Source organism: Cololabis saira, chromosome 3 (genome assembly GCF_033807715.1).
Source record: "Cololabis saira isolate AMF1-May2022 chromosome 3, fColSai1.1, whole genome shotgun sequence".
Classification (NCBI taxonomy): Eukaryota; Metazoa; Chordata; class Actinopteri; order Beloniformes; family Belonidae; genus Cololabis; species Cololabis saira.
Genome location: NC_084589.1, coordinates 16,238,034 through 16,250,298, shown reverse-complemented (window position 1 = coordinate 16,250,298; position 12,265 = coordinate 16,238,034). Strand labels below are relative to the sequence as shown.

Genomic DNA, 12,265 nt, shown 5'->3' with positions numbered 1-12,265 from the left:
TGCAACCATGTTGCAGGATACTTCATACCCTGAAGTATGTGTGTATCACGAGTCATATTATCAGAATTATAAATAATGTTGCTGCATATTACATGAATTTCTGATATCATGCAGCTGTATATCATATATAAACACTGATGTGTCCAGATTTTTTGCATTGTTTAAAGTGATAAAAAAAAAAAAACATTTCCAGTGACCAGGGTTTTCAACTGCTTTCTAGAGAGAAGATTGCATTTGCCTAAACTAAGAAAGTGTTAGATACAGGTGTGATATTTTTTGGGAAAAAATAAAAAAAAATGCATATTTGTTTATTTGCATTTATTTCATTTATTTACACTATTGGTGAACAAATCAGACATTTGAGAGAGAAATATTTGTACTTTCTCCCAGAATAAAAGTGACCTTTTACAGTTATATAAGCACTGTTGAACATTCCAAAGAATTCTGGTTACCTCAACAGCATTTTCTTTTTTTTTTTTTGTTAAATAATACTCCCTTGCTATTCTGTGTGGCTTTACGCTACAGCTAACTTTGAGACCTTGATAGGGATGGCACTATGAGCCTGGGTCTGACAAATGTCTAACAGTTCATTTTGCCTGAGAAAATTTAAAGGGGTACTTCATATTACTCAAATATTGTGTTTTCCTGCCTTTATACAGACAATGTGGGTTCCCTTTTCAGGAAGAGACACCAATAAAGCCGAAAGGAGAGAGGAATATGAATAAAATAGGTAAAGAATCATTGCAGAATCTGAGATTTTAATTTTAGATTTTCCACAGGAAATGTTCTGTTTGACTTCAGAAGGATACAAAGGTGAGCTGACAGTTATCTAGAAGTGTAAAGAAAAGTCTTGCTTATTTGGCTTGCTTAGTTCAATTGAGGTGAAGCAGAAATAAACTGAAATAAAACTTCTTGTCTCATATTTTTTGAGGCGGAATTTGAGCTCCCTTTTTCACTTCTTTGCCTAAAGATGAAGACATGACGAAAGACCTGTCTTTGTCTTTGTGGTTGATTATTTTAAACTCATCAAATCAAATCAATTCAATTATTCCAGAGTCAGGGAAATGAAAACACATTGTTTTCTCTATAAAACCTGTCTAGGGTATAACCCCACCCTCTACCCGGTGGCAGCTGGGACATGCCCTAACAGACTTGTCCAGGCATATTCTGTTTTGAAATTAATTTATATACGATTTAAAAAGCAGATTAGAGTCAATCACATTCACAGTTTCCCAGCCTCCTGTTCTTAATGGTTCGATGACAAACATGATGAGAGCATATCATTACATAAAATTTTTCAATGATAACTTTGGCTGACATCACTTTAGCTGCAGGTTTCAGGAGCGGCGGGGATGAAAATCAGCACCTCCAAAACCGAGGCCATGGTTCTCCACCGGGAAAGGGTGGCGTGCCTTCTCCAGGTGGGTGGAGAGGTCCTGCGAGGAGGAGGAGTTCAAGTATCTCGGGGTCTTTTTTTTTTTTATACTTTATTTTTGTAGAAAAATCATACAAAGAAAACAAAAAAACATACAGAATAACATACAACAACAGTCGGTCACCTATACATTGATACACACCCTATTCTCATGAGGATACATGTCAGTCCATACAGAAGTGGGTCAGTGGACATCTCTTGTGGTCATATACACAATCCATTTATCCCAGTATTGCAGATATTTTTCCATCCGTAGATTTAGTGAGAAGGTCATTCTTTCCATATTTTGAATGTTAGACACAGTATCTATCCAGTCTGTCTTTGTCGGAGGAGAAGCCTGTAACCACCTTCGCGTTATAGCTTTCTTGCTGGCTGCTAGCAATATTTTAAGTAGGTACTTATCGCGCACCAATAAATGGGGTGCGATGTTGCCCAAAAAAATAACAGAGAAAGAGCAATCAATTACATCACCAAAAATATTTTGTATTGCCTGTATGATCTTTTGCCAATATGGCAGAATAGCAGGGCAGTTCCAAAATATATGAAAATGATCTGCCAGCTGTTCTCCACAGTTCCTCCAGCATAGACCCCTGCCCTTCTCCCCTGTCTGCCTACATTTTAATTTAGGGGTTATGAAATACCTAACCAGACTCCGCCAGCAAAAATCTCGCCAGAGCCCGGAGCTGGTAGAGCCAGACTGCACTGAGCACATGTTCAACCAGTCTTCTTCTGTGATGACAATACCAGATTCTTTCTCCCATTTTAATCTAATCTTATCTGTTGAGTGATTTTTGGTAGATTGAATACGGGAGTACAATTTTGAGACAAGTTTCTTATTGTTGCCATTTTTATACATGTCAATAAACATGTCAATTAAATTGGCCTCGCATTTTTCTTTTGGTTTTATCTCATCATTAAAATAAGTCCTGGTTTGAAAGTACCTGAAGAAATAATTTTTTTCTAAACCATACGTATCTGAGATTTTCTGGAAGCTATCAAATTCCCCCTTTGACGATATTAAGCAATAGCAGGTGACACCCATTCTTTGCCAGTGATTAAACCTCCCATCAATCCTCGCTGGCTCAAAGTCAGGGTCGAAAGCAACCCATCTCAACTGTTTAGACTGTCTTTGGAGTAATGGTGATTTACATTCCTTAAACCAGATTCTAAGGGGAACTTTAGACCATTGATTGAGGTTACCAGAATGCTGTTCATACAGTATTTTACTACCCAGTATGGATTGCAGTGGTATCTGCAATTGTGATGTTTCCAAATCCTTCCATTTTGCTGTATATTTTGGGTTACAGCAGCATGCTAGCGGTCTCAATTGTGCCGCCTTATAATAATCTGCTAAACATGGTAGCGATCTGCCCCCTTTCTCCTTAGACAGTTGCAATGTTTTGAATTGAATCCTTGGCCTTCTACCCGCCCATATAAATCTTGAAATCCACTTGTCCCATTCATTAAATTGCATTGGTGTAACTAAAATTGGCAGGGATTGAAAGAGATATAGGAGTCGGGGAAGTAGATTCATTTTGATTGTTTCTATCCTATTGTGCATGTCCAAGGGTAGCTGAGACCACCTGTCAATGTCTGACTTGATGTTTTTACTTATGGGACCATAGTTGCTTTCGTATATTTTGGATAGATCTTTAGGTATTCGAATCCCCAGGTACTTAATCTCTGATGAGTTCCATTTGAAATCAAATTCATTTAGCATGTCTTTCCGGGGGGTAAAATTATAACTTAAAATTTGTGTTTTTTGCACATTTAATTTATATCCAGAGTAGGTACCAAAGTATTTTAGTGAGGACATCAGTCTAGGGATGCTAACCTCTGGCGCTGTTACAAACAGCAACACGTCGTCCGCATATAGGCAAATCTTCTGTTCCAGGCCTCTAACCATTATTCCTTTTATTGCCTGGTCGTCCCTAATTGACTGAGCTAAGGGCTCGATAAATAGGGCAAAAAGTGCTGGGCTAAGAGGGCAACCTCGGCAGCCTCGTTCCAGTTCAATGGCCCGCGAAAGGTAACCGTTAATTTTGATTCTTGCATTCGGTAAGAGATATAATGTTTTAAAGCATCTAATCGAGTCATCTTTAAATCCAAGTCTTCTCAGTGTCAGGTATAAATACTCCCAGCGTACCGAGTCAAACGCCTTTTCGGCATCTAGACTGAGTGCTACAGCTGTGTTATTCCCCTTAACCACATGATCAAGTACATGCAGCACCCTTCTAATATTGTCTTGAGTCTGTCTGTCGCGCACAAAGCCTGTTTGGTCTGGCTCCACCAGCTCAGGTATTATATGCTCCAGTCTTTTAGCTAATATCGACGCATACAGCTTATAATCAATGTTCAGTACAGAAATGGGTCTGTATGCACTACACTCCTGTCTGTCCTTCCCCTCTTTATGGATAACTGAGATTATTGCTTCCCTCCATGTTCTCGGAGGTTCACCTTCTCTAAGTGTGTGGTTAAAACAATCCAAAAGTATGGGAACTACTTGTTCTTTAAAGGCCTTATACCACTCAGCCGGATAGCCGTCCGTACCTGGCGCTTTATTGGCCTTCAGCCTAGAAATCGCCCGTTCTACTTCTTCCTTTGTAATGTCTGCTGTTAGGGCTTTATTCTGTTCTTCACCTATGGAAGGTATATCTAATGATTCCAAGAATTTAGTTATATCTTGAGGGCTAGTCATGTTCGGTTCCCTATATAGTTCTTTATAGTAGTCTTCAAAGATTTGTTGTATATCCTCTAATTTGTGGCACACTTTTTTAGTTTTAGGGTCTTTAATTTCAAATATGGCACTCTCTGCCTGTTGCTTCCTTAGCCGCCATGCTAGAAGTTTCAGGGCCCTAGGGCCATTCTCATAATATCTCTGCTTAACAAATTTGGCTTTTTTCTCTAATTCCTGCTCATAGAGTGCATTTAGTTCCTTTTTGATTGTGTTGATTCCATTAAGTATGTGGGGATCCTTTCCTTCAACGTGTTCCCTCTCCAGCACTTTCAACTTTTCTTGTAAATCCGACATCTTTTTATTCCTTTCTTTTTTCCTATGTGATGTGTAAGCAATGAGCTTTCCTCTGATCACCGATTTAGCAGCGTCCCACAAGACACTCGGCGATACTTCCCCATTATTGTTGTTATCCATATAGTCTTTAAATTCCCTCTGTACATAGTTCTTACATGCCTTGTCATTTAATATACTTGTATTGAGTCGCCAAAGTGTGTTTTTCTTCTTATTGTCTAAGTGCAGAGTTAGATAAACAGGTGAGTGGTCAGAGATATCTCGAACCCCTATCGTACAGTCTTTGAGTCTGTGTCTGTCTGAGTTGTAGGTAAAAAAATAGTCAATTCTTGAGTGCACTCTGTGACTTGCTGAATAAAATGTGAACTGTTTTTCTGTTGGGTGGAGCTCCCTCCAAACATCGATCATCCCGAGCTCCATCAACAGATTTTTAGTCACTCTAGCATTGGGAGCAGGCCTCTTTGATGTGTTAGAGGAGTCTAGTTTACATTGTAACTGGATATTCCAGTCTCCACCACATATTAAAACTCCAGAGGCTTCAGAAGCTATCAAATTAAAGATTTCTTTAATACCGGAATGATCTTGGCCAGGTGGTATATACACATTAACTAATGTGACTTCTTTTTGTTCAAGGAAACCCTTAACAAAGACATAACGACCCTCTTTATCACAAAATTCAGAAACCAATTGAAAATTCACTCTATTAGGAATCAGAATAGCTACCCCTCTTTTTTTCCCTTTCTTGTAACTAGAGTAAAATGTATTTTTAAACCCATATTTTTTTAACTTTTCGTGTTCAGTACGGTCGAGGTGAGTCTCCTGCCAGAATACAACATGCGGTTTCTCCCTTTTCATCTTTGCAATAACCTTACTCCTCTTAATCGGATTGTGTAAACCATTTACATTAAGGGTAATTACCCTATATTCCTGACATTGCATTTAATCCCACAGTTAGGTGAATGACATGACATTGGTGACCAGACTTGAACTGTTCTCGAACCATAGAACAAACTCAAAACACAGCAAAAAACAAAAAAACAAAAAATCAACAAACTTAAGTAGACCTCCATTTTGAAGTAAAACAGCACTTCTTAAAGGTGGGGGGAGTGGTCTAGCTAAGCACCAGAGCCCCCCTTCAGTGCAACCTATAATATCCCCAATCCAAGGGTGTATTTGTGCACTTTGTTTGTCAAGATCTGATCTCTTTCCCATATATGACGGTCATCTATATTAACTCTATAGGTCAAGAGTAAAGCAACACATTAATAAGTCCAAAGTATAGTCCCATATACAATTAGGAGCTGCCAGTAGCGCATTCAGTATATTAAAAAAAGAGAAAAAAAAGGAGAGCAAGCGAGGGGGAGAGGAAGAGAAAAAAAAAAAAAAAAAAAAAAAAAAAAACAACAGGTGGCAAAGTTCTTACTCCCGCACATCGCTTTCCCCCTCTCCATCCTCCAATGGCAGTGTCAAAATAAAATCAAAATTTAAAGTAAGAGCTCAGTCTTAGCGGGGGGAGGAGTCAGCTACAAAAAACAAGTGACAGTCCCGCCCACTATGAACGCTTTTCTCCTCTCCATCCTCCGGCGTCACCAACGTTATTAACCAGGTTGCCTTAGCCAACTCTCTGCTCTTAAAATGTTAGATCAATGAACAGTATGTTACCTCCCGTTCCCGTTGCCGCCGAGGCCATTATGACCGCTGAAAACCGCGCAGCTTCTCCTTAATCCAGGCCTGGCGGGTGCGCCGGTCAGCTGTTTTCCCCGGGCGCTGCCAGGTGATCCTCCGCGCTTTCTCCGGGAGCCCCGACTCCGCAGGCTTCTCGCAGGTAAGCGGCAGCCCCCTCTTCCTCAAATCCTCCGCCGCCTCCGCTGCGCTCCCGTAGGTAACCGGCCCGCTGTCAAAGAAAACTCGTAGCTTCGCGGGCGGCGGTGTCTGGAAACGTATTCCCTTTTCTCGCAGAAGCCTCCTAATCTGCGCGTACGCCTTTCTTTTTGCCAGCGTCTCCGCTGGGTAATCATGGTCAAAATAAATCCTCTTGTCGCCATAGTAGACCTCCCTCTTCTTCCATGCAGAGTGCAGCACAAGTTCTTTGGTTTTAAACTCCTGGAAGTATACGACCACAGACCTGGGCTGCGCCTCTTTTGGGGGTTTGGGGCCAAGCGCTCTGTGGCACCGCTGAATCCCGAGTTCAACTCCGGCGAGGGGCTCCAGCTCCTTTTTAATAATATCTTCAATAAATTGCTGGATGTTGTTTTCCTCGGCTCCCTCTGAGATGCCATAAATGCGCATGTTATTGCGCCTTGAGCGTGCTTCCAGGTCTGTCAGCTTCGTCTGCAGAATATCCTGGGCTTGTAGAGACTGGCTCAGCGCCTCCTGGAAGTCCGCGGTCCACTCCTCCATGTCGGCTATCCGCTCCTCCGCCTGCTCCACTCTCTCGGTTGTAGCCTTAAGACTAGATGTTACCTCGCCCAGCTTGTGTTGAATCTCCTCCCTTATGTTGGCTAGCTCCCTTTTCAAATCATCTCTGAAGCTGTCTCGGAAGTTGCCCAGCTCGGTTTTCATTTCCATGGCCATGGTCTTTATGTCTGCGCGGATGGTGGCGACGTTAGCCTCCATATTCCCCGCTGCTGACTCGGCTTGTTGCCCGCGGCCGCCATTACCCGGCACGTGTTGCTCAGCTATGGCCCCTTCTGTCGCCAATTCATCGCTCCTCTCCACTTTCCCGAACTGTTTACTCCTTCCTTTCCTCTGCTTTTCCCCTTCCATCTTCGAATGAGCAAATTTGAGAGAGTAATTATATTTAAATTGGGGAAAAATCTCCGACCGTCTTAGAGGGATTTTTTATGCGGCCATCCGCTTCAGGCTCCAACCGGAAGTCCCAGCGTATCTCGGGGTCTTGTTCACGAGTGAGGGAACGATGGAGCGGTAGATTGACAGACGGATCGGTGCAGCGTCCGCAGTTATGCGGCCAGTGTACCGGACCGTCGTGGTGAAGAAGGAGCTGAGTCGAAGCTCTCAATTTACATGTCAATCCACGCTCCCACCCTCACCTATGGTCATAAACTTTGGGTAATGACTGACAGGACAAGATTGTGGATACAAGCGGCCGAGATGAGTTTCCTCCGCAGGGTGGCTGGACGCTCCCTTAGAGATAGGGTGAGGAGTTCGGTCACCCGGGAGGAGCTCGGAGTCGAGCCGCTGCTCCTCCACATTGAGAGGAGTCAGCTGAGGTGGCTTAGGCATCTGTATCGGATCCTCCTGGACGCCTCCCTAGGGAGGTGTTCCAGGCATGTTCCACCGGGAGGAGATCCCGGGGAAGACCCAGGACACGCTGGAGAGACTATGTCTCTCGGCTGGCCTGGGAATGCCTCGGACTCCCCTCGGAAGAGCTGGAGGAAGTGTCTGGAGTGAAGGAAGTCTGGGCATCTCTGCTGAGGCTGCTGCCCCCGCGACCCAGTAACGGGTGAGCAGCGGAAAATGGATGGAACATTACCAACCTAACTGTAAAATAGCCAATTTAGTATCACCATTACAAAGTAAACTGTAAGAAATACTAATTGGGAAGTTAGATACAATAATTTTTTTCAAATTAAAATTTTTACATAATTTTAAATGTCAGTACTTACAACTATTTACATTACTTTCTGCATATTACTCACTCGTGTGGACTTGAAGTGCAATCACACTTCATAAACACAAAAATATATGACACATTTAGTTTGAAGTGAGATTTTAAACACCATCATCAGTTCATACCACAGGCATAAGTGATTATATATATGCTGGCATCTGCTCCCTAGTTCGCTTCAGTGCCCATGTAGCATCATTCTGCTGGGTTTTCAAACAAGATGAATCTTCTTACATAAAATCAGTGATCACTTAATCAATTAAGTGATCAGAACTAACCACATCAAAGTTCTTCTTGTCAACATAAAGAAATCCACCTCTAAAAAGGAGGATTAAGACCCCGTCCACACGGGTATTTTTAAAACCGAATATTTCCCCCCCTCCGTTTATAAAATTATTTGTATCCACATTACATCGTTTAAAAAAAAAAAACCCTTCCACACATAACCGAAGATCTGCGTTTTCGACCACATTCATAAGCATTCTAAACCTGTAGATCATCTGCGGCTCCCGGGGAAGCTGCGCATCCGCGGCGCAGCTTCCCCGGCAGGCGCGTCTCATTCTCGGTAAGGAGCTCGAGTCCCCCCGTGTCCCGCCACGGAGCTGCCACGTTATCGACGCAGCGATACGACGTAGGGTACGGCGTAGGGCTGCGTCGCCGCGTACCCTACGGCGTAGGCTCTGTGTCGGTGTAACGCAGTAAACGGTGGTCAAGAGCAGAGACCATTTATTTAATAAATAGCTTGGACAACAGATGCTGGATCATCTGTAGTTCTGTAGTAAACAAAGGTTGCACGTTAGACGTCAGACTCAGAGCAGATTTGTTGTTGTTTTGGAGCATAATGTGACGTTCGAAAACGCTTATCTGTGTCTACACGCATCTACATAAACGGAGTTTTCAAAAATCTTCACTTTGCCCGGAGTTTTTTTAAACATTAGTTTATTTGTGTTTTCATGTGGATGACAGGTCCAAACGTAGGAAAATATCTTCGGTTTAGCAGATACCCGGCTACGTGTGGATGGGGTCTAAAGGTGAGCATGTGCACTATTATTTCACCTGTATCCATGTTTTTTGGATTAATCATAATTTCTTTCAAATTAATAAATTGGAGAATTTCCGGCTTTTTTTATGTCTCTCTCCTGATCCCTGACACACACACAGTACCTGAGAACAGATGAGGTAGAGGAATTCCCCAAGTGGTGGAATCAGGAGCTGCTTCAGTTTGTTATTCCTGAGATTTTCTCTCAGCAGGTCTGCTAGAGTGGACACAGCCTGGAAATAGAAGGACATCCAGATTAGATGGATACAGCACATTTAAATAAAATGACAGAGTTAAAACAACACCATGCAAAACTGAAATTAACTCACATGTGTTTCCCTGCTTAAAAAAAACCAACAATTGGACCCTAGGGAATACAATGGCCAAGTCACTTCTATCCTTATAACTAATGTCCAGTAGAACAGTTCTTAACAGTGACCACATACAAATAAACTGCATCCAGGAAAATAATGGTAGTATAGCTGCTGAAATCCACCATATCATTTGAAGCATGAATATATTGCAGTGGAAATTATCTAAAAAAGAAAGAAAAAGAATGAATTCATAAAAGAACAAGATTGGTGAATATGTTAAAAAGGGACAGCAAAAAAGGACAAAACTCCCAGCAGGAAAAAAACTGCCTTAAAAGCAGTTTGTATCTATATATACACAGGCTCTCACAAAATATAGCAATGCAAGTGGATACATACAGTATACAAAAATATGTATGTCTCGCATATTTTTCACATATTTTGCATGGGCTTGCCTTCTCTCTCATCTCTCTCATCTTCTGCATGAGTCCAGAAGAGGGTGAAGAGTGGTAAGAGCCTGTTTGTATGTCCTTTCTCAGCATTATTTTCAATTTTCAATATTATTTGTTTGACTTTTTCCCAAGAAATAATACTAGCGTGCCATCCTTAATTTGACGCTAGAATACTGGGTTGAGTATTTGTTTGTTTGTTTGTCTCACGGAACTAAATTAAATAATATCGATAAGAAAAAATAACAAAACATTTATTGGTCTCACAATGGGGAAATTGCATATTTTATTCATCCACAAAGGGAAATTATATAACTGAAATTATATAATATATACATACTTAAAACTGTCGATACACTGTTGAAAAGTTGGAAGTGCAGAACAAAGAGAGGCATGGTTGAAATGTGAGGAATCCATTAGATCTTAAACTGTCCGAATGTGTTCCTAACATGTAGAGTAGAAGGCAGCTTGACTTCTTCTCTTATTTCTTAGGATGTTTTGCATCAAATCTCTTCACAAACCAAGAAAATATGCTCAGTCGCCATCTACATTTTCATTACCATGGCACTACTTCTGCATTTAACATGAGATATACTCTTTTACTCAGTTCTGTTGCAAGTCTCTTTCTACTGTATAATCTCATTGTGACCATGTCGGCGCTCTATGCTCATCAATTTTGTCAGTCATTTCACTCATCTGTATTTTTGGGGTGTTATTCAGGGTATTATTTGAGCTTTGGAAAGATCATACAACTGCTTCCACATGTAAACAGCTTTCCCTGTGGCATAGGTAATAATCATAACAAATTTGAAAAACTGAGAGAATAACAAGCTGGAATTCTGTGAGCAGGAGCATCTCAAACTTGTGAATATTTTTTTTTTTTTATGTATCAAAAAAGTAATAAATATAACCAAGACGCACGCTATGTCTGCTAGTATACAAGAATAATATATAATGTATAGATATACAGAAATAAAAGCTATGCATACAAATCTTTGTAAAACTAAAGCAGAAACCAGAATGATTTAACTTAAATTCACCAAATGTTTATTTCCAGTGTTTTAGGGTGCTTTCAGACCTGTGGCCCGTTTGCTTTGTTCCGATTCAGGGGCTAAATCGATACAGTTGTTTCGTTGTTTTTCGTTTGTGGCGTTTGTGTTCACAAGCAACCGTCTGTAGCGGTTCAAAGCTGTTAACAAATGCCATGCACGAACCAACTGTTCTCTCATTGGTCAAAAATTAACGCGGAAGGAGTTTTCTCTTCCGCACCCCGGGATAAACAACAACACGGTATCATCGTAAGCGAGTGCGGCTGGTTTGTTTCTGTGTGCTGTGTCGATTATGTTCTCACTCCAAACGAACCACTCCAGGTCTGGAATGGAAGCAAGCCGAGACCACCTCTCCTAGGAGATCTCGGCTCGCTTGTTTTGTGCCGCATCCAAGCGCGATTGCTGTGTTCACATATACCAAACGAATCGATCTTAAGGGGGAAACACTTATTGTTTCGGAACAACTGCTCCAAACGGGACAGGTGAAAGCACCCTAAAGTTAAATTTTTCCACTGAATTGACTCCAAATGTCAATGGCCTGTGCAACCAGCAAGAGGAAAAAGTGAACAAACGTAATTATACAAATGTATTTCCTCAGAGAGCACACTTTCATCTAATCACTAACATTTCAGAGCAAACAATGCATAGAAAATAACTTAAGTGCATTAAAAGATAACCCCACAGTGCCAGAAAAAGAACAACCGAACCAAAACAGATGTTTTGTATATACAAATGTCACCCATGTATTTCATTACGCTACTGTGTCTCTACAAACAGGACAATGATATGCATTAACAAAGAACACAGGCAAGAGTTTGTTAGATGGTCTTAAAAAGAAAGAATTGCATGTTTCTAGGTAACACAAGTTTGTGCTGAGCTGAGAGAGGATACTGGTTTATAAAGCGATACTGCAACACTGAACTCAATGGTGTCCTTATCTTCAAGTACCCAGCTCTCCAGCTAAATGTGCTTAATTTGTTAAATTAACATGCTAGTTTTTTTACTGAGATAACCTAAGGCCGATTCTTGTTTAATATAACTGCATTTCGAATCTTCCACGGAAAATATGACATAATGAGTGTTAGATGGAAAAACAAGCAGCAAATGCAAGGTGCAAATGTAAAAAAGGAAATAAATTGTATTTAAATGGTTTCAATAATGAATCACGGACCTCATTTGAAGGAATACTCATAACAAGATAGTTCTGGGAAACAATAATATTCCTTTTTCATTTGTTTTACCATAAGAATATTATTCTGAAATGTACTACAAGTTTTGCCCTCCAAGACTCCAGACACATAAAACTCCAGACAAACAACCACCTAC

General features: G+C 41.0%; 1 protein-coding gene across 1 annotated transcript in view; it reads right to left on the bottom strand.

Moving 5' to 3' along the window:
• Positions 1–12,265, bottom strand: part of ulk4 (unc-51 like kinase 4) — a 125,341-nt gene that overhangs the window by 100,525 nt on the left and 12,551 nt on the right. The window contains exon 17 of the mRNA XM_061717916.1: positions 9,256–9,363. Within this exon, the coding sequence (XP_061573900.1) occupies positions 9,256–9,363 (108 nt within the window). The remainder of the gene's footprint in view (positions 1–9,255; positions 9,364–12,265) is intronic.